Source organism: Pempheris klunzingeri, chromosome 8 (assembly GCF_042242105.1).
Source record: "Pempheris klunzingeri isolate RE-2024b chromosome 8, fPemKlu1.hap1, whole genome shotgun sequence".
In the NCBI taxonomy this organism is placed as follows: domain Eukaryota; kingdom Metazoa; phylum Chordata; class Actinopteri; order Acropomatiformes; family Pempheridae; genus Pempheris; species Pempheris klunzingeri.
In genome coordinates, this window is record NC_092019.1 from 22,117,733 (window position 1) to 22,145,588 (window position 27,856).

Here is a 27,856-nt window from a genome sequence, read left to right on the forward strand (position 1 = left end):
GACACTTTGCCAGCCGGTTCAGGAGCGGCGTCCTCTTTAGGAGACCGTTTGTCTCTAAATGCGACCTCAGACTGAACGAACCTCACATCGGGCCCGAGTCAGCGCTTTTATCTTGTGACCGCGTTATCTTGAAGAGAGAGTTTCTGTGTGGACAAGATGACTGCAGAGTTACAGAAGTCGATTCCTTATCACCGAGTGAACAAGGCAATATTTGTCCCTGATTTAATCGGGAAAACCTGTTTACTTTTGCTTTAGCGTGGAGTGAAGATGGCTGACAGAGGATCTGCAACTTTCTGATTCTCTATTGAATGAACAGCTTTGGGGTTCGGACCGTTAAACAAGTCATTTAAAACCTGATTATGATGGACTTTTTTTTTCACACAGTAAATCTAGAAATTAACCAACAGATGTATCATCAACGAAAACAACCTTCAGCAGCAGCTGTAATTCAGAGCTGCTTCTGTGCTTCATTCACACCAGATAAACTAATTCAACCATTCTGATGACTGATTATCTCGATAACTTCTTCACCAGAAAACGTGCAGAAAAGTCTCAAATGTGAATGTTCGCTTTTCTTCGTCTCCCACAATCCACTGCAAAATGTGACCCAAATCTTATCAAGGTGAAGACACACACGGACTCAGAGAAAAGAGCAGGAGTAGTTGCAGGTTTTAGAACTTTTCATTTCTCTCCATGGCGTGGTGTACAATCACATCTTTACAGTACATTCTCATCCCCGCCCCCCCCCCACAATCTACCCCAGACCCCCCCTCCCTAAATAAATATTACACCCTTTTGTTATCCCTGGGTGGCCACGCGCAGCATGGCCCACATGCTTGTGTAGCCGACCTTTTCAGTGAAACAGAGAGAGAGAGAGAGACAGAGAGAGGGAGAGAGCATGAGCGGGTGACAGTTTAAAGAGAGGAAGAGTGTGGCGGAGTGATGAGAGGAAGAAGACGACAAAGAGGGAGCAGAGTTGGGGGAGATGTTTTCACATCATCAGAGGTCAGAATCAAGAGGACGGAAGGGACTGGGTGAAACCGAATAACCAAGAATAAGGATAGAAAATAAAAAAAAAAGCTGAATAAAAAGAGAAAACAAGTGAGTCAAATGAATCTTGCAAACGCAAAACAAAAATACTGCAAAACAGATTCCCTTTTTTCTTCACCTGGGCATACAAAGTTCTGCTTGGTCCTTTTGTTTTGAAACGCCCGGCCCAGTTGGACAACAAAGTAGCTGACTGTGTAGAAATTCAGGTTTCCACCTGATCAAGTCTACGGTAAATCCTGAACTGCTAAAGTCTGGCTCTGTGACAAAAACAGTGAGAAATGTGCCGGAGAAATCTCCGAAAAAACGACTCAAGTAACGCTAATGTGAAAATGTAACATGGAGGACTTCTCGTGAACACCAAATCTTCTTTGCTTGGTTTTTTTCCACTGTCTCTACACACATTCACGCACACATCATCATCATCATCATCATTATCATTATTATTATTATCATATACTACTTTGTTTTAAACATTCAAAAAGTACTAGAATCACTATTGTCGTTATTGCTGTGACAGTAATCCCTCTTGTGTGGCTCCTCTTGGTCCGCACCGCTACAGCAAATCAGAGCACAAGATACCCACCAAAAGGCTTGTTGAGAGCAGGACAGGACTTTTACAACAAAAGTCAACGGTGATAATAAATACTGTTACAGACCGACAAACTGTCAGATGCAGCTGTCAGAACAAACAACCCAACACGCTGATCTTGGGAAAAAGAAAAAAAGTTAAAACCCAGGCGGCACTGGGAGGAGTGTGAGGGTGTTTGTTTGTCTTAGTCATCTTCAGATGTATAATTTGCATCTAAAAATCCCAAGTGTCTGGAGTTGGAACGTCCCTCGTCCCATTTCGCAGAGGGCTGGCGGCCTTTGAGGGGGCTCAGTTCGGACATCCCCGACCGCGAGGGCGTGAGGGGCGTCCTGCTCGCGTCTGCGCTCTGCCCTCTCCTTCCAGATGTCTGTTTGTCACATCCGCACAGCAGGTGGTGTCCCCCTTTTTTGTCTCAGCAGGCGTTCACTAGAGGCGAAGGTATGGAACTGTTCCCAGGACCAGGAGGAAGAACATCACTGGTCCTTTCCCACTGCGCCTACGACATGCTGCATGTCAAAAGAGGAAGTGAACTGTGCGATGCTCGTAAAAATGGGGCAAACTGAGGAGGTGAAGTTATTCTGAAATGCGGTTGGCCATTTTGAAATGTCTCCATGCTTCTTGAGGAGTGGATGGTCTGGACCGGCCCACCAGTGGCCTCGTTCCACACACCACATACAGGTGACTTGCAGCTGTAGGGACATTATTGCTGTGGTCCTGATAGCTTCCAGTCTGAGTGAGTTCACTGAAGTTGTTACTGGTTGAGGCTGAAGGCGAACGTTGCCATTTCAAGTCAGTCAGGAAAGGAGAATTGTGGGTAATGTAGTTCCCCTGAAGGTCTCACTCCTGGTCTTCGATTTGGAGATGAGGGAAAGGGCAAACTGTGTCCTGATCCAAGCTGGCCAGCCCCCTCTTTTCCCCCAGGGTGTGTTCAGAGATGGGAGACCGTCAGGGGGGGTGTGTTAACCAGAAGAGGTGGGACTCAGGCCTCAGTCAAGGATTCTGTGGGGGTATCATCAGGGGGATCCTGCTGCACTTCTGGGACCACGATGCCCCGATGGAGCTTTTCTAAAGACTGCTTCATCTGGGAGATAAACATAGATGGGGTGATTGGGGGGGGTGGTATTGAGAGAGGGGTATGGTTAGATGTGCTAAAGTACATGATGCAGTATTGATCCAGCACATTATGAGCACAAGCAGTTCGTGTTGACTGCTGACTCGTCTCTGCAGACCAGCACTACAAGCACTTTACTTCACTCAGTAAAATCTATAGAAACACACACACACACACACACACACACACACACACACACACACACACACACACACACACACACCTGGTCAAGAAGCGTGACAGAGGACTGCAGGATCTGCTGCCACTTGCTGAGCTGAGCCTGGTGAAACTGCCTCTGAAGCTGTAAGACCTGAGCCCATTCTCCAGCTGTCTGGGGCAAAGGACTGTGGACAGGAGGAGAGGAAAACAAGAGCGGGTGAGAAAGAGGAGGTGGAGGAGGAGGGAGGAGAGGAAGAGGAAGGAATAGGGAATGAGAATGAAGGTGTGGAGACAGTAAAATCTCTCTTGCCAGTAGTTTAGTCATAGTTCTTAGAACTGAAATAACAGGTTTTGGCCACTAGAGGGCAGCAGACGAGGCCCCTACATACAAGGTACAGGGTTCACTATCTACAACACAAGGTTGCACAAGTTATAGTCCCATTCTGCTACTCATGAAAATGACAAACTTGTTAGAAAACATTTGCCTATTTATGCATTCAGTAGACATGGAAACTCATTAGTATTTGATTGGACCTGATGAACAAGTGCTAGGCCGGTGGTTCACAGTTAAACTCAGAGGTGACACCTTTCACGTACGAGTGCTCCTGTGATCCATTGTTAATAATAAAATATGAATTCTCTTTGCTGCTTATCTACTTGCTTTGCAAAAGGCAAAAAGAGGATTCGCTTCGATGCCATAATGGCACAGGAATTACCGAAGACCAAAGGCTCATTAACACCAAAACATTGTTGTCGATTGCCGTCAGTGCGGTGTGTTTACCTGTCAGCGACAGAGTAGGAGTGCCATGTCTCCAGTGTGTGAGCTGCTCTTTCCAGAGCGTACAGCTTGTAGAACAGCAGCATGTTGAGGGCCACCAGCACCACCAGACTGACGGAGGCAGAGAGAGAAGACGACTTTACTGACTTTCATAGAAAAGGAAATGCTTCAATGAATTACTGAGAGCACCATCACAACCCAGCACTTGTGCACAACAAAGAGAAAACTTTAATGCAGGAAAAATCCACCCTGACACAAGCATTAGTGCTGCAAATGAATATCATCAATTTGAATGTTTCACTGATCCTGTATGTATGACATGATGTAATATTCCCAGTTTAATGCCTCAATTGGGAAGACTTTCTAGACTAACTTTCTAACAGTCAGCAATCGCACATTACTGACAGATTACAGAGAAACGCTCTTGATTTACACGGATCATACACACTCTTTCAGTAGACACATGATTCTAGTGTGAACTGAGAGATTAAACTACCATCAAATTTGTCTTCTGGTCATGAACTGTCAACGTTCAAAAAATATATATATGTACATATTTTTGTGCAAATCATTTGACAACACAGATGTGCAGCACCGATGTGTACTTTTTGACTTGTTCCAGATCAAATCAAATCAAACCAACAGGTGTGGAAGTTGCTTGAAGATGCTTTTAGGCTGAATATGAACCAAAAGTGAACGGCAGCGTGAACACCTGCAGTCACACTCCACTCCACATACACACGGAGCTGGTGTGTTTGTTGTTAGCAAACTACAGCAAGATCTGCCGAGTCCTTTTGACCGCTGGAGCAACTTCTGACACAAACGTCCAGTTTGTGTGAAGAGCTGAAGGGAAAAATTTGTTCACCATTAGAGTATCAAAGAGTGGATTTTTCCTGTATCATTTACAAAATTCTTATTTATGCAGCCAGTGGTATAGAATCAAAACCTCTTATACGAACCTGATACAGATCCTATTCACAAGAAGTATTGCAGAAATGAAGAGAAAAGGAGAGAAATAGCAAGAAAGGCAAAGTGAGGCTGTTAGTCTGCAGAAGATCGATATCCGTCGGGTCTGAATGAGGGAGCATTCAGACGTGGACAGAGCCAAGACAGCGGAAAGCCAAAATAGTCAAAGATATACAATCAAGCCAAGGATTTGATCAGGTACGCACTCCTAATATTCCACTATATTACACAATATAGGAAAGGATGACCTGTGTGACGAAGGAGGACCACAAGCAAAGAATCTGCATGTCTTTATGTAACTGATCTCTACTCTACATTTGCAGACTCATAAAATCCGTTTAGATACGCTCATGTCCGTTCTGAGTGAGATGACGGGTGATAAAGACATAAGACTCATATGATCAGTGTGCAGCAAAACATAAAAGCATGCTGGGAAAGACTTAGAGCTAACATAGCCAGAAGGGAAGCTCACAGCATGGTTTCAGAGAGAATACTCTTTATGCCATGAAATCACACTTCAACTTACATGAAGCTGACGATGAGGAGGATGGTGGATATGCTGTTGTGTCCTCCACCACGTGAACGCTCTCCCAGCTTTATATACTGAGCACCTAAAAATAAATGAATAAATAAATAATTAGAATTTTTCAGTGATCATTGTAATTCCGATGTATAATAATGTATCCAGTCCCTAAAGATGCTATGCTACGGCCTCTGGCCACAGACCAAACAAATTACAGGAAAATGATTTATATCTCAGTCCCTGATTTTTGTCAGTATAGTCCAGGATCAAAGAATAATGTTTCTGTTTCTGTACTGTGGCTCCAAACAGAACCACTAGGGGGCAACATTGCACAGGCTTTTTGCTTAAATCCATCATTTCAGCGGCTATATCCCGGCCGACTCACTGGCTTCTCTCCTGTCCCTGTCCTCTCCGACTCCTCTGTCCCCTCGCTCTCCGGGGCCCATGCCTCCTCCCTCCCTCTCTCTCTCCTTCTCGCCCTGCCGTCGAGAGCAAGTGCGTTTGCGGCGGCGTAGGGCGGGTGGGGTCTTGGCAGCGTCGGCACCCACTGCTTCGCCTGTGGTTACCACGGAAACCTCAGACTGCAGTAGCGTCTCTAGCTTGCACACCTCGCTCTCTGCATTGGGAGTTGTAAACAGATGGATGAATTAAAATACACACAATGCAGGAAAGTACAGTTGGCTAAACATGGCTGAAGATGTACCATACAAACTGTGTGAGTCTGACATCAGTATAAAAATATGTCAAGTGCAAAACACTGGTATTGAAAACTTCATACTTCCCTGAATAATCCAATCTCAGTGTATGTGTGACAGAGGTTTCAGTTTTCCACATAACACTTCACTAACTTGCATACTGGCTTCCAAACTAGTTATGATTCCAAACTCCTGCTCGTAGGTAAATGTCTTAAACACAGATTTCAGGTGAGCAAAGAATGTGAAAACAACCTTTAAGTGTCAAACTCATGGATCTGCAGAGTACAGCTCAAACATCCAGGTGAGGCAGCAATAATCAGAGCTCACTTTAGAGTGGAAGGGGAATTTAAACACAAAGCAGCGAGATTCTTTGGTAGTGCTGCTAGAACACTGGTTCGAATACAGTACAAGACTCCCAGCATCCATTTATGTTGACAGGGAAAGTAGGAATGGCACAAACTCACACAAACTTTACAAATGGGGACACATGATGCTAGTAAACATACTCAGGCAACAGCACACACAAATGGACAATAGGTGGTGATCTTGTGTTTTGTTGTCTGCGACATGAAACTGCACGTTTGGATTTCAAACCAAATGCGCCCTGCTTTCACTTCTGTTCAGTTATTTGCAAAAGGGAAATCAGCTAGAATGGGTCAGTTTGATTTGCACAGGCTGCGTGTATACTGAAATAACAGGTGGACCATGTGACTCACCCATGTGTCTGTAGTACTCCTCAATGCCGCTCCAGGTGTTCTTTTCAATCAATGCTTTCACCAGGCTCCACGGCTGCTTCCTGTAGCAGATGTCTGAGGAAACTCTGGGCAGAGGGAAAGCAACCAAACCCTGTCACCAACATACAGTACATATACAATCTAATGTATGGATCGCATTTTCCCTTTTCAATTCAAATTCATTTATGTATTTTCTTTAAGACTAGATTTAAAGATTTGCTTTGCTTATTCTCATGCTTTATCCCAGGCAGGATTCAAATTCAGCCCACTGCACAAAGTCACAGCCTTTATGGTACACACTCTACCTTCTCAACTTTTTTAACAAAGAAAAACATCATAACATAATGGGGGAAAAATTTGATCGGCCCCAGACTGCGCTGAAAGGTGTGCACCCCTTGGCAAAACGTGGACGAAAATATTTTTCCTCTCCAAACGCAGTAACAGTCATTTCATTAAAAAAAAAAAAAAAAAAGTTAAATTAGCCTAGCCAAAAAGAAAAGTATGAGAGACAATCGAAAGGGAAAGCAGTTGTTTACAAAAGGACAGAATATGCATACAGTTTCATTATGCCAAAAAAAATTCCATTCCAGTGAAATCTTTTATTATGAAATACAGTAATTATTTCACAGTACAGGAGCAGAGGATGAGGGCTTGTTTTGTCTTATAACCAGGATATAGAGAAAAAAGCTGTGACAGAAATAATGAAGCTCTGTAATGATCTATAACCTAATAGTGATTACAGTATGTTGTATACAGTTAATTACTGATGGCCCTAGTAACCTCGACACATGCATGTGTTTGCTTGTTGCATTGTACAGCTGTACCTACAGATGTATCAAGAGGGGAAGGGGGGCCACTCGAGCTGCGTAGCTACAATGCATAGATTTTGGTGGTACGCTGATGTAGCCAGTTTACTCCATTTGGATCCTATTCAGATTTCTTGTGTTAAAAATGCTCCAAATAAAGACAACTGGTGGGCGACACAGTCACTGAATAGCAGACAGCAAGTATTATACAATGTGTCTTGAAGCCACATTGTATAATACTCCATTGAGGCTACTGTCAGTGTAGAAACTACTGTCTGCCTTTTCTTTTTCACCGGGAAATGAAAGCAACATCACCAGTAGATGTTTACGTACAGACTTTTTTAAGCAGCAGGAAAGCAGCGAGGGACAGTGGATGAAACAAGCAGAGAGCGCTCTGCACTCACCAGAGGGAGTTTCTGGTCCCCATGGGGAGGGACTTACTCAACCACAGTTTGCATCATCTATTTTGCTGCAATCTGACAGCACATGTTTAAAAAGGATCCTGTGGATCAAATGTAAAGAGGTTGGATTTCTGTGTCATGCTTACAGGAGACTGAAGAGTGGAAAACCCAAAACCTGCATGTGCAGAGAGTGGTCCTGAGTATGACTGTCACTTGTGGCTCTCCTGTTTTGTCTGTGGTTTTCACATCAGTGGGTCAGCAACAACAAACCTACCTGAGCCGGCTCTTGTGCTTGTTGATGGAAGTGAGGCAGTATCTGTGGACGGTGTAGAAGTAGTCCTGGTAGGGGATGCCTGAGGTGATGACCTCCGAGTCCACCACGTAGCACTCGCCCTGTGCGCTGCTCTTATGCAACGTCTGGAGGCAGGAAGAAAAGTGGAGGGTAGATTGTTCGTGACATGCAAACTTACTGGTTTCCTGTGATACACAACAAAACCATCAACTGACACCAGAGACACACAGGACACACTCGGAAGCGAGTAAATCATTTAGTGTTCCAAGTAAAATGTAGTCAGTACTACAAAAACACCACTTCACATTGTTGAGCTTTCAAAAAACCACTTGCACAATATGTACATACAACACTGACATGTCTCAACAGTTCACCAGTCAGCTTTGGCTCTGTATGAATATAGTAGTACCAGTATAGCACCGCACACTGAATTCCTCATGTTCAGAATGTGTATGGTTGATTTTTCTTTTTGTTACAACTGATAATCACTTTTAGCACCTGCACTGGATTTCAATCAAGGCCCAAAACTGGAACCATAACAAAGCAAAAATTAAAAGATCCCAGGCACACAACTGCATACAACTATAGAGAGTGTTCCACTCCAGTTCACTCAAAATGAGCACAATGTTTCTGTCCCGTTAGTTGCCTTTAGCAAAGCCTGTTCAGAAAAGGGAGAAATAATGAAACTAAAGAAGGCGGCTGTTTGTCAAGGACTGACCTGCGTCTCCACTACAGGGGCGGTCTTGGGGCCGAGGGGGTTGTTGAGGGCGATGGTGTAGCTAAGCACACGGGTGGTATTCCCACTGTTGCTGTCCTGCTGCCATTCACCCACCGACAGGTCTAATAACAGAGAGAGAAAAGAGACGGAGAGCATGAAACAACAAGTTCCAAGAGAATTTTAGAAAATGAGAGTGTGAAAGGACAGGGGAGGTTGAGAATCGATAAATGAAAAGAAGAGAGACCACAAGATTCAGAGTGGATGAAGACAGCGAGAGAGAAAAAGAGAGGGTCAATCCCCACTCCCTCATAAAAAGGAAAGAAAGAAATGTCCCAATTAGAGCCACACAATGTTCCCCTGCGGGCTGGGCCTCCAACTGGGGTAGCCACTGGCCAAATCAACTGCATGGTTCCACTTCTGTCCTCATTTAAACTACTACAGAAAAATATCCAAAATATACATCACACTTATGCAACAACGGCCTTACATATCTGTCATGTCTGTTGAATTAAAAAAAAAAAAAAAAAAAGAGTACTGTGAGCAAGCAGGGCAAGAAAAAACATAACTGCAAAGAAAAGAACTGATGGTGGAGGGTGGTTAACACAGCGTAAGCAGCTAGTGTGGCACCCTCATTAGTGGCACAATACAGTGGGCTACAGAATGTCTGAGGACTGGGGAAACACCACTACCACGTTAATATTTATCAGCTGGATAGCATAGCTGCTTCATAAGAGCAACGATACATTCATAGCATCACCAAAAACTCTGTTTTAAAACTAGATACGGAGCTAAGGCCAGAGTTTTAAATGTCAGAAAGGTGGCGCTCTCTTAACCCATCTAGATCGCATCACAGTTACTTATGCTTAACCAGGTTATGCACAGATTTCAGATATAAATTGGTTGTAAAAATTGGCAAACTCTTTCACCGTACGTTAGTAATGCCACCGAACAAAGCCATGCAAATACAGTAGTGCAAACTGTTTGCATGCCGTTGTCACAGGAATCTACATGCATTAATTTGGTGCATCATCCATACAGTAAAAGAACGGTCCAGACACAGCAGGTTCACACCACTTTGGATTATGTTTTTATGCTAATATCCACAACAAACATCAGGCTCTAGTGGCAGACACAATGAAAGCATAAGTGATTTTTCCACTTAAAAGCAGCCTCAATAGTCCAGTAAGCAGCAGAGCAACAACAGGCACTGGGCTGTAACTGTGACTGTCTCAACAGGAAAAACATGCTTTCTTGCTCTTAATGTTATGCAACAAGTTAATGCAAGTTCTGTGCTGGTTGCTAAAAAGTATTCTGGGCAATTTCAAGAACATCACATCATCATCAAAGCTGAACAATTTCACAGCATGAGAAAGAGCCTAATATTTCATACTGAAAAGTTGACAATTCATTTAAGTTGTGTAACTAGAGCAATCTGTATTTTTCTCAAACCCACTGTATACAAGCGGTTAAAAACTTTTCACCATCATGTGTGTGTAGGTGTGCGTTTTACCTACCAGTAAAGTGTCGCTGGGAGAAGAGGTGCTGGATGAAGTGTGTGTCAGCAGAGAAGAGCAGGTCGTACAGCTTGTCTACACTCATGCGTACTGCAGTGTTGATGTGCAGCCGCCCGCTCAGGTCAGTGCAGAACGACTCCACTTCGCCTGGAGGTCAGAGAGAAGTTTCTGTATCACTCAGTATTTTTAGCTGTTGTTAAACATGTATCCCTGTTTAGCTCTGAGTCATCAATCCTGTGCAGTGTTAAACTTCGGCCACCGAGTGTAAACATTAAGATATCTATGTAGGTTTGATTTAGAGGTAAATTTGACATTTTAATAATCACACTTACTCTATCCATGGTGATTTAATTGGCAAATAAATTTGGGGGAAGTACAGATTTCTGCTGCATGTCTTTGCTTACTTCTGAAGCGGTTCAGGCCTGCTGAGCAGCTTCTGGTTCACACATCAACATTTTCTGAACTATGTGCTTAATATCAAATCTCCAGGCGATCGTATAATTATCTTGTCAGCTGTAAGGGAATTTAAGGTTAGTCATCTGACTGTGCCAATGCTACATGCATTAACTTATCGTTCACAAAGATCAGGAGGAAGTGAAATAGAACTCACAGCAATAACTTTTAGCACTTTTATAAAATAAAATTAGCTCACAGTGAGATTAAAGCCTCTCCATCAGCGGTGTCTACTCAAGTGTGAAAAATTTGCATAACCGCATAAAAGCCATCCTAATAGAATTTATTCAAATAAGTTTTAAGACGCAATTAAAACCCAATCTGAATGTGAAATCTTAAGTCCTGGGATAGATTTTTAAAAGCCTTGAGTGCCCTGATGGTATCTTGGCTATAAGTTCAGAACAGCTCAGTATTGACTTATGTCTAGTTTTTAGTTTAAAATTAAATGTTGTTAAAAAAATTAAAAACAAACAATATATCTATATCCATCTAATATTGATATAGATATGGTGGTCTGTTTACTCCAACACTACTCACTCTCTTCTTGCGTGTCAGAGGAGTTGCTGGGGTCTGTGGGCAATTCCTCATCGTTGGTGATGTCCAATGAGGAGAGATTTCCCAGACTGGTGGTTGGTGGGGGCAGCATGTGATTGGCTGACTCAGACTGGCTATCTCCACCCTCTTCCAGATTCTGATGCAGTCAGAAGGGAAAACACACACACACACACACACACACACACACACACACACCAGAGGACAGTTGGCAAGAGGTTCGCAGGGAAATCACCCCATTGTCATATGACTTGAGAGGAAAGAGGACTCAGCTGAGCTGACTTGGTGTTGACGCAGCCGGAGCAGACATACCACTGTAGCCATGCAATTAATGTGAAGCCGACACACAGTCAACACAGCACTCCATTTATTCACTTTAGCTTGGCTTTAGCTTGATCTGTCCATATCAAGATCAAGACTGTCAAGACTGCAGAGTGAACAACCACAGCAGCTACACAGAATTCCATGTCTTTACTTATATAGATTCTGCATTGCTTGTCTACAATTGTTTGTCTTTTTTATATTATACTTTCATTCACTTTGTTTGTGTTTTTAAATGTTGACCTAATGCATTATTTTTGCCTTTACTAGGCTTATACGCTGTGTTTGAAAAGCGTAATGTTTTGTAATGTGTAATGTTTTACACAGTATACTAATTTAAATCCAGTTTCTAAACTCGGGCCAGATTTACATCAAAGCTTTAAGTCAGAAATCCTTCATGTTTGTTCACCTCAAGAGCCACAAAAGGTTGATGAAGCAGAACAACTCCAGCAGATGGATTCAAGTAGTAATTTCAGTGTTAAAATGGAAGCACTGAGCACTGCTGGATTCAGCTTGTACTGGACGAGCTGGCATTTGTTTATCAAATACAACATGAATCGCTGGCTAGATACTATTGTTGCTGACATAACACATACACAGAACGTACCAGATCTATCACTAGAACAATGATTCCACTGCACCAAAAAGGTGCTCAGAGTTTGTTTTTGCACAGTTTGTTACCAAAACCAAAATCATGACTTCAACATGATACCTGCCTAAATATCTTGATACTGATACCACAGCAAAAACCTAAAAACCATCAGGAAAAGTAGAACTCAGTAGAGCGTGAGAGGGTAAATGAGCTCAGTAGAGCAAACACCTCCAACAAAGGTCTATTAAGTCATCTGTGTTCTGTCTGCTTTAGTGCACTACTGTGGTGTGAGGACTAATAATCCTGGTTTGACTTTCACTTAAAGTCACTTATGTTTATTATTTTCCTGCTCAATAAAAGTGTAGCTTATGTGCTGCTGAGTGTTTTCTTGTTTGTCCTTCATGCATGTAAGTGTGTTTTTAACAATGAATAATATATAACATGAATAATTGGATTTTTGCAACTATCAAAGTCAGAGTGCTATAAAAGCTTTTGCATGTATGCAGTAACCTGATGTCCCCTATTCTCGAGTTTGTTTGATTTCTTTGATAGTTAACATAACTAACACTGAACACAAACGATTCAATACACTTCCTCAACAGAGGTCTGCGCTCTACTGAGGACATGTGCTGGTAATTGAAATAATTATAGAGAAGATTGAGAGTTTTGCCACATTAGTAAGTAAGCTATAAAGCTAAAGCCAAATTAAACAGTTATGGTAGCTCTTAATTGTCTCAATGCACTTTGAACTCCTTGAACAGGTCACCATGTCTGTCCACGAGGTGTCTTGCTAAGCTGGACGTGTGAGCTCCCTTGGTCTGTTTGGGTTTAGAACACCTTTTACAGACAAGCTTTGTGGTGTCCATTGGATTGTCCTGACTGTCGTCTATGTAAGTGAACAATGCCATATTCGCTCTGTGCTTCTCTGTGCTTACGAGAGCCGCAGTGAGCATATGAGGGAGGAGGACACACGGACACACGGGCACACGGACACACGGACACACACACAACCCTGCTGTCGCTGAAATATGGCTCTAATTCAAACACTGTCATTCTTAAATTATCAGTACTATGAAAATGGTGTATAATTCAGTGGTAGGGTAGCGCAACACTTTTCTAGTAACATCTTGAAAATGTATACAAAAGGTTATTTTCAGTCCGAACCTGACAAAGATGATAGCTGCTACATTAGCTGTCGTGAGTCACAACAGTCCTGTAAACTGTGATGAGAATAGTTCCAATCCCTGACACAGATTATGAGACAGTCACAGTCTGTCTCCAGGTGGCTAGCTGGCTCTGGCTACATCTACCAGCAGGACTGACGGAAAAAAAGTCTGCACACTGGTCTGAGTTCTTGGTTTGAGTTTTTTTTTTTCCTGGTTACAAGAGGTGAAGCCATGGGAGCAACGTGTGGATTCTACTATACTCAGTCCATCTACTGTCCATAGCTGTGGGAGATAGTCTGTCCTTTAAAAAATAAAACATTTAAATGCAGGTCTTTTATCATTTTTGCTCACCTGTCTTGCACATGACGTAATAAAAGACACGACATCTAATGTGATCAACCTGTACATAACACTACAGCGAAGAAAAGCTGTTGCAAGGTTAGTACACGAGGATGTGAGAAAGAACACTTACAAAGGATGCAGCAGCAGAGGCCGGGGCAGAGGCAGAGGCGTTGGTGGGAGTGGTCGATGGAAGCGAGCCGTGGGAGCTGGGTGAGCTGGGTTCAAAGGGGTCAGAGCTGAGTCTGCGTCCAGATGAGGAAGGCACCTCTATCGGCAAACAGGAGGCGGAGGAAGGGGGTGAGGAGCCCCCAAGGTTAGTAGCTGAGGGAGGGCTGGCTGGACCGCAGGGCACCAGGGGAGGGGGAGAGCTGCCCGTGGAAGGAACCGACACTGAGCTCAGGTCTAGTAGATCTGTGACCGACACCGACTCGTCTCCTGGCCTGTGAAACGGAGGGAGGGGAAGTGAGAGTGAGTGAGACAGAGACATACAGAGAAAGTCACAGTGTGAGAGAAAGACACAGAGAAAGGGTCATGTGTTTGTTGAACTTTAACCGACCAGGCATTTAATGCATTTGTTATTCTAGCTGACATAAAAAAAAAATAGTTTCAACTTAAATTATTAACTTAGATAAGGTCTGCAAAACAAAAACGTACTCACAAACAACCCGTGTCCTTATAGGTGAGGATTTGCTTGTTCAGTTAAAGAGAGAGCAAACTAACCTGTGAAGCTACATGTCTGTCAGTTTGTCAAGCTGCATGTATGTCAGTTGAGCTGGTGGTGCTACCAGGGAACCTGATGAGGATTGTTTTTATTCTACTGCTCCGGTTTAGGTAATAACCACAGTTTAAGTACAACTTTGGCCCCCCTGTCTTCCCTCCCTTCCTTTGTAATACTAGTGATGAAAGCTGATTTTGAAAAAAGGCAATTCCCAAAGTTGGCAAAGGAAGACTCAGCACAAATAATGATGCATAGCAGTTTTTAACTTTGAAAAATACATTTTTAAATAGTATTTAGTAAAAACAAATACAAGAAGCACACTCTTGCCCTAGCTTACACAAGCTTTACCCCAAAAATGTTTCTAGTCTGTTAACATGTCTGCACACATACATAAACACCATGAGTCTAACATAACGTGCACTGCATCATGAATTAGTATGTTTAACACACGAACACTCACAGTAGGCCGTTCATGTGTTCGGCAGTGGGGGAGACGTAGTCGTCGTCTTCACTAGTGAGGCCTAGTTCAGTGCCATAGCACTGGTGTACGATGTGCCAGAGCTCTTTGGGGGACAGAGACTGCAAAATACACACAAAGCTCTTATTCAATAGTTAATTAGGATCCAATTAAAATGACTTATTTCATGATATCTACATTCCTGCATTGCCATAATTTATTACACAACAGCTCTCCATTTCCTGCATTCACAAGATATATGCCGGTGTATTAACTAGTCTGAGACGCCTCTGTTCATTGTGTAATATAGTGGGAGAGTTTTGATTGATTCTCAATGCTCCCTGAATGCCAATGAGTTCTCTAAATAGGATACATGATGAGGTGGTGCTTAAGCTGCCAATGTGATATGACAGAGTGAAAATGGGGATACAGTCACTTTGTTACCTACATAATACAGTGAATGAATTAAGAAGGGTCACACCTCTGAGAGACTTAGCTTTTAGAACTAATGACATTTAAATAGTCAGTTGACATATTTTGGTTTGACAGCCTTTTGCTGGTGAAAGACAAAGACAACTCCGAACACTGATATAGAGTCAACATCTGGCTATGTTTGCTCTGCATGTTTCACCAACTGTTGCCATGTGCTTTAATACTAAGCAGTTGTGTTTCTGCATCCGCGCTGTCCAAATCAATGTCTATAGTCAAGCTCAGCAAATAACAGTGATTAAAATTGCTCTCCCAAGCCTGTGGTTTTGGCCATCTCCGGCTTCTTGACAGTGTTCTTTTCTAAGATGTTAACTACTAGCCGTGCCGCACGAGGCAGCAGCATAAACCAGTAGGGGGGTGGGTGAGGAGGTTGTACCTTTTCCAGCAGTGCGTTCTGCCACAGACGGAAAATCATCATGAAGCTGCGATCCCGTGCTCCGAAAGACGTGAAGAAGTGCTGAAGCGGTGAATATCGGTCGGCCAGGAAGGAAGGAGAATAAAGAAAAATGTGACAGTGGATTTGACAGATGGTTTCCCTCTGAAGGGATGTTTGCTTTGTCATGGTCAGGGGAGATAAAGTTGCTCATTTCATACTGCTACACTGACAGAAAAAATGGATTGCTTTAAGCTAACACTTTACAGATAACTACACTGTAAAAGAGAGAGAATGTGTTTCTATACAGAATACAGAAATCTGCTTTCAAAGTAAGAGACTAAAATTAAGTCTTCAGGTCTTTGAAAATGTCTTAAAGATTATTTGTGTTGAGTCTGACCTTCTCATTGTCAGTGGTGATCTGGATGGCGTTTGGAATGAGCTTGGCAGTCTTCTCCTTGGTCATAGAGGTCACGTCTTTCAGCAGGATAGTGATCTGAAAAGAGAAGGGAGAGCTTTACTCTGCGTATGCTTCAGCGCGTATTTCTGTGTGCAATACTCTTATCTCACTGGGGACCTGAGCGAATCTATATTGATCTGCAAACAAGTACATTAAAAGGACTGCTTATCTGATTGCAGGTGCGACAATAACCGAGTTACAACGGGCGTGTTTGACTGTGCGCATGCCAATGTGTACACAGCGTGCTCACGACTTACAGTGGTTTCCCAGCGGAAGATGTTACTGTAGAAACAGAGCCAATTCTCTGACAGATAAAGGCGACCCTGAAGCAGTATGTCCTTCTGCAGAGCGCAAGAGTAGTCTGAAGGAAGAAAAAGGAGAATAAAAGAAGGTTAATTGAGAGAGAGACCCCTGCTTGTATCAGGAATTATTTTAACAATTCAAGGGGTTGACTTTTAAGTGTTCAACCTTCTTGTCGATCCTCTCAGAGTTTATCATATTCCAATATGTCTTAGTCACTTAACTCACCCACTATAAGCCGCTCTGTGTCAGGAAGTTTCTTGAAGAGTTTTCGAAAATCCTCGTTGCGCTGTTTGTATGTAGGACTGAGAACCTGATGGTGTAGACAGAAAGGAGAACTTCACAACTATCCTACACAAAACGGTCGACAACCATGGGGCTGGACAGCGATATTTGGTGAAGCAAGTGAGAAAAACACTGCGTTTATATGAAGGATAAACACTAAAATTCTTCAACACCAATAATTAGCATTTTACTATGTCAACAGGTTCCACCCGCCTGGAGCTACAAGCACAAAAACATCAGCAAAGTCAAGTACCCCGGAGTGAAAATGCCTAATGAGGGGCTGTTAATGCATACTTACATTGTACCAGCTCTGCATTTTCTGTAAAGAAAAGAACAGCATATTTAATATTGAGCAGTACTCAAATTTCTCAGTTAACAAGAAAAAAGGTTCAGTACAAATTGATTTTACACAGGTATGGAAGATCTATGAGCACTTTGATAAAGTAACCCACTTCAATATTTGTGATCCTGCCAGTCCGGTACCCAGCCTGTCTGTTTTGTAACCTTGAGGTTTTGAAGTTTTCAGAGGTGTCAAAACAGTCCGTACTTCTCCATTTTAACAAGGTACTTGTTATCAAACAGCTGTAATGAACAGTCAATAGTTTACAAGCTGTTGTTTTCACAACAATGAGCCTGAAATAACACCATGTGAAAGCTTAAACACAACCCTCAGGCAGACAGAGTTACGGACAATGTCTAAGTCAATTTACAGAGAGCAAACATGCTAACATTTTACAGTTTGCTGACAGAAACAGTCAACACTGTAATAGCCCACGCGGCTAAAATGGAAGGCAACCAAAATACAAAACACTTACATTCATTCAAGATATCTGGTGTAGGTGAGATGAGGAAAAGTCATATCTCCCTACTCGGAAACATTTCTGGCATTCAAGCTTTGTATTGATTAATTTGTGTGCCTGAAAATGTAGTTGAATGGTCAGGCTGATTGAAAATTGTGCCTAATTGTGCATTCAACAGTTTGCTAGCTTGCTGTTTTACACCAAACTCCACAAAGTCATCATGGAAATGATTCAAGACTTGAACACCATTCAACATAACATAAAACATGTAACATAAATGGTCTTGGAATAATAACATGTTTGATTCAGTCATGCCAGTGCTCACTGGGATCACATGACAGAGATTGGAGTTTTTTTTTTACTCACACACATAAAGCTTACATAGCAACCTCACTGTATATTGAACTGGAACACTGGTAGTAAGTTCTTTCCTTTAGCCCCTCAAGCGTCTCAGCAGCAGCAGCAGTTTTAAGATTTAAGCTTGGAACCCATCTACACAACACCACTGTGATCAGTGGATACTTTGACTTACCTTGGCATTGCGGCTGAAGTGGCGAGAAGCAAGAGGGTAGGCGGACGTGAGGGAGGAGGCAGAGGGTATGGAAGGTAAGGGGCTATCTGAACCTCCTCCTCCTCCTCCTCCTCCTCCACCACCACTGCTCTTCTCTCCTCCTCCTTCGCTCTCACTGACCCTGCCACCCCCAAGGACCCTGCGCCGCAGGGAGGGAGAGCTGCCGGGGGTGCTGCGTGGAGAGTTACTGGCCGTACTGGAGACAAAAAAAAAAAAAACAGAGCGCTTTAGCTCAGGGGAGAAAAGAGGAAACTCTTTCATATTTAATCACTAAATTTTGCTCTGTAATGCATTTGATGTCATGCTATGAAGAAAGGCTGCAGGCGTTTCAGATTTGATAATAGCATGCCGTCTCACAGCGACTGCTGAAGACCAAAGAAAGGCCATGCAAGGCCAGTGTTATCAGCTGATCTGATTTTGACTGGTACAGCAGCAAGGCATCCAGGATACTTAAAGCTGTTCAGTAATGGGTCCTAAGACTGTCCAACCATTACTGTAACTGTAAAATAGACGACCTGCAGTTTCCTTTTGAATAAAAAACAACGAAGGCAGAACTTTGAGTTCACTAAGAGAAAATGACTGCAAAATAAACATTATTAGACACACACAAAGACAGTGTGGTCAGGGCTCAAACAACTAGCCCACTGACAGAAATGTAATTGATAATAACCATGACAATCAACTGTTCTAAATAAGCAAGTTAATGACACTTGAGAGCCAATGAAATGTTTCTGACATGGCTCAGGTCAGTGACTCATGAAAATGGTCCTATTTACACCATTAACGGTTTCTATGGTTGCACCTCATTCCAAGTAAAACAGCCCCAATATTCACCATCAGTCAACTTAGAAAATCTGCCTCTGTGTTTCAAACACACACACACAGCTATGTACCACTGTCCATTCCATTATCCCGAGCAGACGCCATGAAACAGATGTAGATGCCCATGAGCCAGCTTTGAACTCTGTAAACTCCCCACTTAAGACTGCCTCCTATTTGATGAATGCTCTGCTCACTCTCTCCATTGTATGTTGCAGTGACTCCTCCTGGGCTGCACCAATTTCATTAATGAAGCCAAACCAACAATTCATCACTTCATTTACTCCCTTAGAGCCAAACCTCTCTTCGCACTCAAAACCACCTCTTTCCATCTATCTCAATGTTAATGAATGCAAGGCAGCTTTCTCTATCAAAATGACTGCTCATGTTTCCACCCCCCTCCCCTCTCTATGATGATGACATTGATGATAATGACAACTTCTCTACCATCTCCCACCCTAATTTATGCTGTGAGTCCTGGGACAATTTAATTCCTTTCCATCAATCTCTCAGGAGTCTGAGCTGGCCCGAATACTGTTAGGATGGAGATGGATAAGACATTTTTAAATACACGGCCCCTTTCCCCTGTACAATGTGCAGAAGGAAATTAAATTAAGTTGACAACTGATATTTAACCTTTTTTCCTACACTGTTGGTGAATTCATGCATGCTCAATTCAGAAATAACCATTTTTACTGTATTTACACTGGAAACTCATAACTTTGTCTTGATTTTAAAGGAGCATACAGCTAAACTCTTCTGTAGAGTGTGGCAGTCATCTTGACCCGTGTTGTCTGTGCTTATCATTGTAACAGTGTTATCATAGTGCCTTCATCGTTAGTTCTCTCTTACAAAGGAACCATTTACCCCCTAAATATTACGTTATCTACCGCAGCACCGTTAGTCAGAGGGCTCAGTGGCGAGTAGCATGGAGCCATCTGTAGGTGAGGGGACGTCCTGTAAATAGGTTTGGACGGTGCGACCGAGTGACCAGGACGCTCAGTGATCAGTGAATCTGTGTCAGCGTGTGTTTACCATCCGCCAGCAAAAGAAAAAGAAAAAGAAGCACACTCTCTGTGTGTGTGTGTTTAGCATTAACACAGGATCGTCCTCTCTCCAGTCACACATGACAGTGAAGCGAACTCGACAGCTAATGAGCAGCTAGCACACCGGCGGCTAACCAAAACAACCCAGTCACAACACTGTAAAATGGACCATTACATAAGAAACGGGAGAAGAAAAAACACGAGTGGTCTGGAGAGAGAAGCATTAGGTTGTGCAGGGGTGGAGGCTGCTATGGTCAGTGAAACGGGATGGAGGGGTGGGGGCTCCGGTGGGACAGTGTGGCCGTCTGTGCACCGACCGGACCAACATAGACACACAGGCAGCTGGCTATCGGTTTAAAGAGCTAATATCAGACACCTGTGCTCCTACAGGAGCCATGCCTGCCCCATCCATATCATCAGCGGGATTTGCAAGCTGTGTCACTTGACCACAGCAGACGTGCACGAGCGGCGTCTGAGGACCACAGACGGATCACTGCATAGCATATGCCATTTATCACGCTAGAGGAGACTCTTTACATGTCACTTACTCGAACATGTCATGAGGCGTTTGCGATCCAACAGATATCCACAAAAAACACACACACACGTTGCCGCTCACTATTGTATCAATATGGCATCGGTGTCCCCGGTGTGTGTGCAGCTAAAGCAAGCCAGGCGCTACGGGGCTGTTTGTCCGCTATTCTGCCTTGTTCTCCTCGCTCAGCCTCGGGGTACAGATGCACCCATTTCGTCCACCGTCCCACGGTCGGATGTTAATTTCCCATCGTGGCCGACGCCCCTGCACCTCACAGCCAGGTACCGGACGGACCGCTGCTCCCTGTGCCGCTCGCAGGACCCGTTAACGGGCTGCAGTCTCTGCGTCCATCCGTAATCCCCTTTGCAACGAGAGAGCGGGGGGTGGGGGAGGAGGAGGAGGAGGAGGAGGAAGAGGGAGGAGGAGGAGGCTCAATGTGTTGAGTGAGGCCTTGCTTTTTTTTTTTTTTTTTACAGTGAGGTGGTGCTGAACTGAGGGGCGCCGATAAGGATGATAAGGCTGAGTCAAAACGGAGGGGTTTTATCTGAATTCAGAGGGACCAGAGCCCCACAGACAGCAGGTCACATAAACATTTACCAACACCGTTATCTTAGACAAATGTGATGAATGCCCTTTTCCACGTGTGAATTACTGACATTTGCAGGCTCTGTATGCTTCTTCTGTTCAGTTAATCCAAGAGATGCTCAAAACAAGCTTCAGCATCACTCCTCCCATTCATTTGTGTGCATTTCTAACAAGACAAAGCAACACAACTGGTACTGTGTGTGTTTTAAATGATGGATTGATCAACCTCATAAGTACACAATGAGTCAACTATTTTGGTAATCAATTCATGGTTCCTTCTTCACAAATGTGAATATTTGCTGGCTTTACTATCAGTGATAGTACATTGAGCATCTTTAGATTGTGGATTCATGCAGACATCACCTTTGCATCTGGGAAACTGTCACGGGCACTTCGGACTACTTTCTGCCATTTTATAGACCAAATAATCAATCAAATAAATTATCTGCAAATTAATTGATGAGAATAATAATAATAATAATTAGTTGAAGTTGGGTTCTCCGCTTTTTGGGATGAATACGCTCACACTATCAGATGGAAGGCCTCGAGTAGAGCATCATATTACCGACAGGCTAAAAATGACTAGCATTATTTATACAGTGACCATGGCCGCCTGCAGTGAATCCACCTGGCCAAAGCCCAGAGCCCATGCAATCCCTTAACCCTCAATCTCTCTGTCCATCCCTCTGGATTAGAGTCCACATCATAATCCACGCTGGGCTGAGCCAGGCCCACATCTCCACCATTCTGTCTCCCTTTGTGTAATCTGCTTTTCTGAGGTTCACCAATGGCCCATAATAATGTCAGAGTTTCATGGGTTGGGGAGGCATCGAGAGAGGGTCAAGAGACAGAATGCAGCACAAAAGAAGAGCCGAGAAAAGCGTACAGGATGACGGTAAACAGGACAAGTTGTAAAGGTGCATTTTCCTTCCTGTCAACAGAGAAGCTCGTATTTCTACAGAGTAAGAGAAAGGACAACAGTGCAAGTGAACTTCTATGAGAGCACGGATCAATGTCTGGGCTAACGAAGATATTGTAAGTTCAGGTATACACATGGTGCAAATCTAAAGAGTCTATGGTACACGTTCTCCATAATACAGAACAAACAGGTGATCCACAAACAGGTTCAAAGTAGATACAAATGTACTGGACATGAGATACTGACCAGGTGCAGCGAAAGAAACTCGAGAAGAACCACTGAAATCAGGTTACTATCAAAAGCGAGTAATAATCAGACAGAGTGCATGTAAACACACCAACTGAATGCAGACTATGTCAACCAGGAAATGTCACAAATTTGCACGGATACGGTGTGGCGGAAGGGGGGGTCACAATTACAATCAATCACAATCAGTCAGCAGGGCCGTGTCTACATCTGCTCAATACTCAACCTTCGGGCTGATTGATTACTCCGTTGATCTACAAAAATGTGCAGTTGTTTCCTTTCGACACATTTCCTACACAAACTGTCACATAAAGCATTAAAGTTCAAGAAGCTTGACAGATTAGAAATATTTAAAGATGACTATCAGAGGCCTGCCAGTCTACATATTTGTAAAGTTAAAATTATTATAGTTATTATGACAGTTTAACATGTAAACATCAAAGTAAGAAGAACAAAGTCCCTGTGCAAGTGATGGCAGCCCAATTAACTTCCAACAATGACATTTAAAGGCTGGGAACAAGTAGTGCACTGAGCAAATGGGAATCTAGAAAGTGATGAATCCATCAAATGGAGTTTTGACTTTATTGGCCACTGTTTTAGGAAGAAAACAACCCAGATTCCAGCTTAATGATTCACTTAATAGATTTTGCCCTCACAAACATACATAGACACTGACCTGGTGGATGTTCCAAGCTCCAAACTTTGGCGACCGCTTTGAAATTGTTTTCCTTGTACTGCAAGTAGTCACACTAGCAAATTGAAAGATTTTATGGTTGAAAAAAAATTTGATGTGCTTAGAATAAAATACCTCAGTTGCCCATGGTGGAAACTGACAGGCATATAAAAACACAACCAAATACGCGCGAAAACTATTTTAGTCACCTGATCGTTTTTTCAGGAGCTACAGCTTCTTTGACTAATGTCGCTGATGCATCTCCCTTGAGTAGTGTCCATGGTGGGCCTGGCTTTAAGGAAGGATCTGGACAAACCGCAGCCTTTATTAGGCTCTGTTCAGACGTATACACTGTAACATGTGACAAACAACGACCTGTGTTTAGGTTGCCAACAGTTGATGATTTTATCTGCAGGAAACTTTCCACTGTTATTTTCCAAAAGAAAAATAAACATTTGCTATACAGCCGCAGGGGCAGCTTAGCACCCCACCTTTGAAGTAGACTACGTTACAGCCTTGTCCAAGTTATTTGGCAAATGCAAATCAACTGTTTATGGAGCTTGTCATGCTGTACAAACACCTCAAAGTTGACTAGAAATTTCTTCAGTGTGGTGGAGAACGCATTTGTATTGTGTGAATAGGGTCATTTACTTTATCAGAATTATGGCTTACAAAATAATAGATATTTGTTTGCTGTACCCTTATTCTGAAAAGGCAATTATGTGCTTTAATTTACCCAACATCATTGAAACCTGAACCAGTCACTTGCTTTGTTAGCTATATAAACATATGTTTTTCCACTCCTTCATTGTCAAACCAGTTTAAAGAGGGTCATAACTCAGATCGGAATGCAAGTTTCATTGATATCCACCAAAAACAATATGACTGGGTCAATAAAATGATGTGTAAATGAAGGAGACAAGGGCACAGCTGTTACTACATACTGAGCACAAGAGAGAATCACCCTCTGCTTGCCCTCTGTAGCCCGCTGCAGTGTTGCCCAGAACCTCCTCTGATTGGACTCACATGACATCATCAGACTAAGAGCCCGCTCTCATTGGCTGAAAGTGATGTCATGCTTCAGAGGTAGGATAAATGGCACATGAACCCTGCCTCTAGCTCCTTGTGACTGGCCCAGCTCTGTTATTCCTTGCTGCCACCACAGCAGTCTCACTGTATTTGTTTACATTTTACATAACCTTGCTGTTTTGCTTATTTAAAAGCTTATACTATTCATTTGGAATACAATTAAAAATGCCAATCATAGGTCATATGTAATGTGTGTGTTGTCTTTTTTAGTTTTTAGTACAGGGTAGCGATTTCTTGCTTCACCACTGAAATTCTACCATTTGAACACTCCATGAATCAACTCAGCTTAATCAAGATTTCAACAGTGCAATCTGTCCTCACTCGTTTTAGACTTAAGCTAATTAACTCCACCCTGTTCCAAAATAGTTGACCTCTTGTGGCATTTGAGAAAAGTCAACTAAGCGTAAATCTGTCAGATTTACAGCCTTTTTGTTCCCCACCAACATGCACAAATGAGAGGCTACTCACTCGAGTCAGCCACTGCAGGCAAATCTGGTCTCAGAAGGCCTGAATGCAAATTGGCTGAGGTTTTAGAGAGCTATAAGCATAAAATGCCCATGAGACAGTCAAACATAGTGCTGACGCTGTGGACGCTCTGTTCTGAGCCACTGAACTCTATGTGTTGCTGTTGCTCTAAGATAACTGAGCCCATCTGCAAACAGAGAACGGATAACTGAATGAATGAAGAGAAAAAAACCTTTAGTTTGGGCCTCTGCTCAGGAGGGAGTAAACACATGCTGCACCCCAGGACTTCACTTATTTCTTTCATGATAATTTTTTAATCACCGGCTGGTGGATTGGGATGAATCCAGGACACTAACCTGCAGCTGTCCCAGTCAGAGTCTCTGCTGAGCAGGCTTCTGAGGGACCAACGGGAGCGCCGGCTGGGAGAGGGACTACGAGACCAGGAGCGAGACGGTGGCAGGAGGAGGTCCTGTGAAGGGCTATTCCGACCTTGCTCTTCCCCCTCCATCTGACTGGCCACAGAGGGGGAGGGCGAGGGGCTCCGATGTCGTGTGATGCCCTTCTCTGCAGTCTCTTCTATTACAATTTGCGTTTTTTTACCCCATTGTCGTTTAGGAGTGCAGCCTTGCTCTTCTTCGTTACGTTTCTTGGTCCGGGTCCTGCTGCGGTGGAATCGACCATGGCGGCTGGAGCGTGATGGTCTTGGACTAGGTGAGCGAGACCAGGACTCTGTATCTGAGGATGGTGGCAGGACAGTCAGCGTTGGGACAGGGATAGGTTGAGCCACAGTGATACCTTCTGGTCCCACGGGAGAGGACATAGTCATTGTCCAGGGTTTAATTTTCTCTTTTAATGGCATTTAGGGCACCAACAAGTGCTTGTTGCATCACAGTTGAGGCTGACCCATGACTAATTGAGATGTTCTTGTCATGCTTGCGCAAACAGGATGAAGGGGTAAACACAAAGTACTCCCTCCACTCAAACCAGCACTGCTTAATAATGATCCACTCATTAGGCAACACTAACCACAGTTAAAGACGATTCAGTGTTCTTCATATTTCCTGTAAACTAAAGGAAGTGTCTTCACATGAGAAGTAAATTTCCTCGTAAGTTGTAAAACCACAGAACAGCTCACAAGTAGGCGTTCCTTTACAGTCAGATACAATGCAGCAATGAGTGTGAAGCTAGGTGGGGGGCCTTTCACATATTTTCACAGGGGCTCTGCATTTGTGTTCTTTGGGCGATCCTTTTCCAGTTGTCCAGTCAGTATATATGTTAGCTGAGAGTGACTAAAATGCTCTATCGCCCCTTTTCTCTGTTTAGCTTATGTGCCTCACTCCACTGCACCTTTAACACTGTCCGCTGTCACTCTCCATCTTCAGTACTTCTCCGCTCTCTCTTCCTTTGGCAGGCTTCAAGCTCGCATTTGTACCATCTGGCTCATCTGTTCAAGAGCTGAAGTCTCAGACAAAGACAGATCTGTGTTTAGAAGAAGCTACCTGAGGAGTGAAAAGAGCAGACACTTTGCATTGAAAAAGTCTGGCCTGCATCTGACTACTGAAGTTAGGATCGTTTAACTTCCACACTAAAACAAATGATTGCAAGACTAGTGCTATTTCTGTCTGGTCTTTGATACTGCCTGCTCTGCCAGTTCTGGGAATATGTACATATCATATGACAGTGATGATGATTTGCAGTGATATACTGTTCCCGTTAGAGGGCTGATCAATAGGATTTCTTTATGGTGGGGTAGTTTATGTTATGTGCATTCTTTTGCCCGGGATTGGGGCTTTGTTACAATATTTTAGCAGCATTTTTCAAGATCGTCTCCCTTCAAGTAACTCAGAAATATCCAAAACTGGGCGAACGTGAGACTGACTGTCACCAATAACAGTGCATTTATTAGTGGATAAGAAAACACCAAGAGACATCTCATCTCTGTGTGTTCCAGCGAAAGCCTGTACAGATAAGACCATAGACAATAAAAAAAAATAAGTGCTTCATCTAAATGCCAGCATTTCCAGATCTTGATTTACAAAAACAGCTGGTCATAAAACTGACCAGATAGAAAAAACACACCATCTCACACACCAACTACAAGACACTGTAGCAGACATGAACAACCCCCCCCTCCCGATAATATGTAGTTCATACAGCCAATAACAAGGTCTAGTTGCCACCAGAGGCAACCAAGGTCACAACTACATGAAAACACTGCAGATGTGTCCTCAAACAGGGAAGGGTTGTGTGTGTGTGTGTGTGTGTGTGTGTGTGTGTGTGTGTGTGTGTGTGTGTGTGTGTGTGTGTGTGTGTGTGTGTGTGTGTGTGTGTGTGTGTGTGTGTCACTCCATTGTTTGCCATCAAAGCACTCACTTCCAAGGCAGAGGGCCCGAGCACGTCTGACAGTATTTGCTGTGATTTGCTTGAACAAGAACAATCTTGGCACTGACTTGTTTGTCCAGAGTAATCAACCATAATCCTCCGTGCAGCTTTCACTCTTAGCTCCACACAAGCCTCAACTCGTTATCTCCAGCCATCACCGTACAACATTACACACCGACCAAAGCCGTGTCAGATGCTAAGAGCTACAGCACAAAGGAGCCAATACAAGCGTTGGCAGTGTGAAACAAGTGCTCGGGAACAGCCGATCCTGTGATATAAAGTTCATCGCTCGACACTGTTGTCGCTGCTCACTTTGGATTGAGAAACGCATCACTTGAATGATCTTCATTTAAGTCAAACGCCGCCGACCACTGATATCTGCTGACATGATGTGTGCAGTCTAACACCAAAGGACAAATGGAGAAGGTTAACGGTGTGCAGAAAGAAATCGGTTGGTCTTTAACTCGATATGGCACGAAGGGGGGGGGGGACTTTGCAGCCAAAGAAGACTTAAGTTGTAACTCCTACCTCCCATTGGATGAGTTTCCTCCGTTTCTGCTATCTTGCTCGGCCTCGAAAACAAGCCGAGCTACGGTGCGGGGAGTAATGTTAAAATCCACTTTTTCGCAGGAACACATCAACATGCTTAGCGGCGCAAAGAAGCATCAGCCGGCTGCAGCTAACAGTTAGCCTTTAGCCAGCTAGCGCTAAGGGTAACCAAGTTTAGCTAGCGTTACCCCCCGACCTCTGAAGGCCGACAGCTCACAAAAAGATGACTATCCGGCTAGCAGGCTTTAATTTTCAGCAGGGAAAGCACTACGCCGACGTCTTCCATTTTCACCTTAAAAGCCACCCGGTATAAAACACTGTTATCAAATACAT

The 27,856-nt window shown here is 43.4% G+C and overlaps 1 protein-coding gene across 2 annotated transcripts; it reads right to left on the reverse strand.

Annotated features, from left to right (window-relative positions):
- Window positions 1–773: 773 nt before the first annotated feature.
- gramd1a (GRAM domain containing 1A) lies at window positions 774–27,855 on the reverse strand. 2 transcript variants are annotated; one of them, XM_070834954.1, is made up of 19 exons: window positions 27,503–27,855; window positions 18,177–18,411; window positions 17,143–17,163; window positions 16,788–16,872; window positions 16,517–16,620; window positions 16,200–16,295; window positions 15,803–15,883; window positions 14,941–15,059; window positions 13,893–14,202; window positions 11,327–11,480; window positions 10,337–10,483; window positions 8,823–8,944; window positions 8,087–8,229; window positions 6,588–6,691; window positions 5,562–5,792; window positions 5,180–5,264; window positions 3,691–3,798; window positions 2,974–3,094; window positions 774–2,720 (listed from the first exon to the last, which is right to left on the reverse strand). In XM_070834954.1, the coding sequence occupies exons 1-19, from the start codon at window positions 27,616–27,618 to the stop codon at window positions 2,619–2,621; spliced, it is 2,484 nt and encodes an 827-aa protein (XP_070691055.1). In that variant the 5' UTR covers window positions 27,619–27,855; the 3' UTR covers window positions 774–2,618. The 2 variants fall into 2 exon arrangements, with proteins under 2 accessions (XP_070691055.1, XP_070691056.1); XM_070834955.1 differs by lacking the exon at window positions 27,503–27,855 and adding an exon at window positions 20,629–20,710.
- Between the last annotated feature and the right edge of the window lies 1 nt (window position 27,856).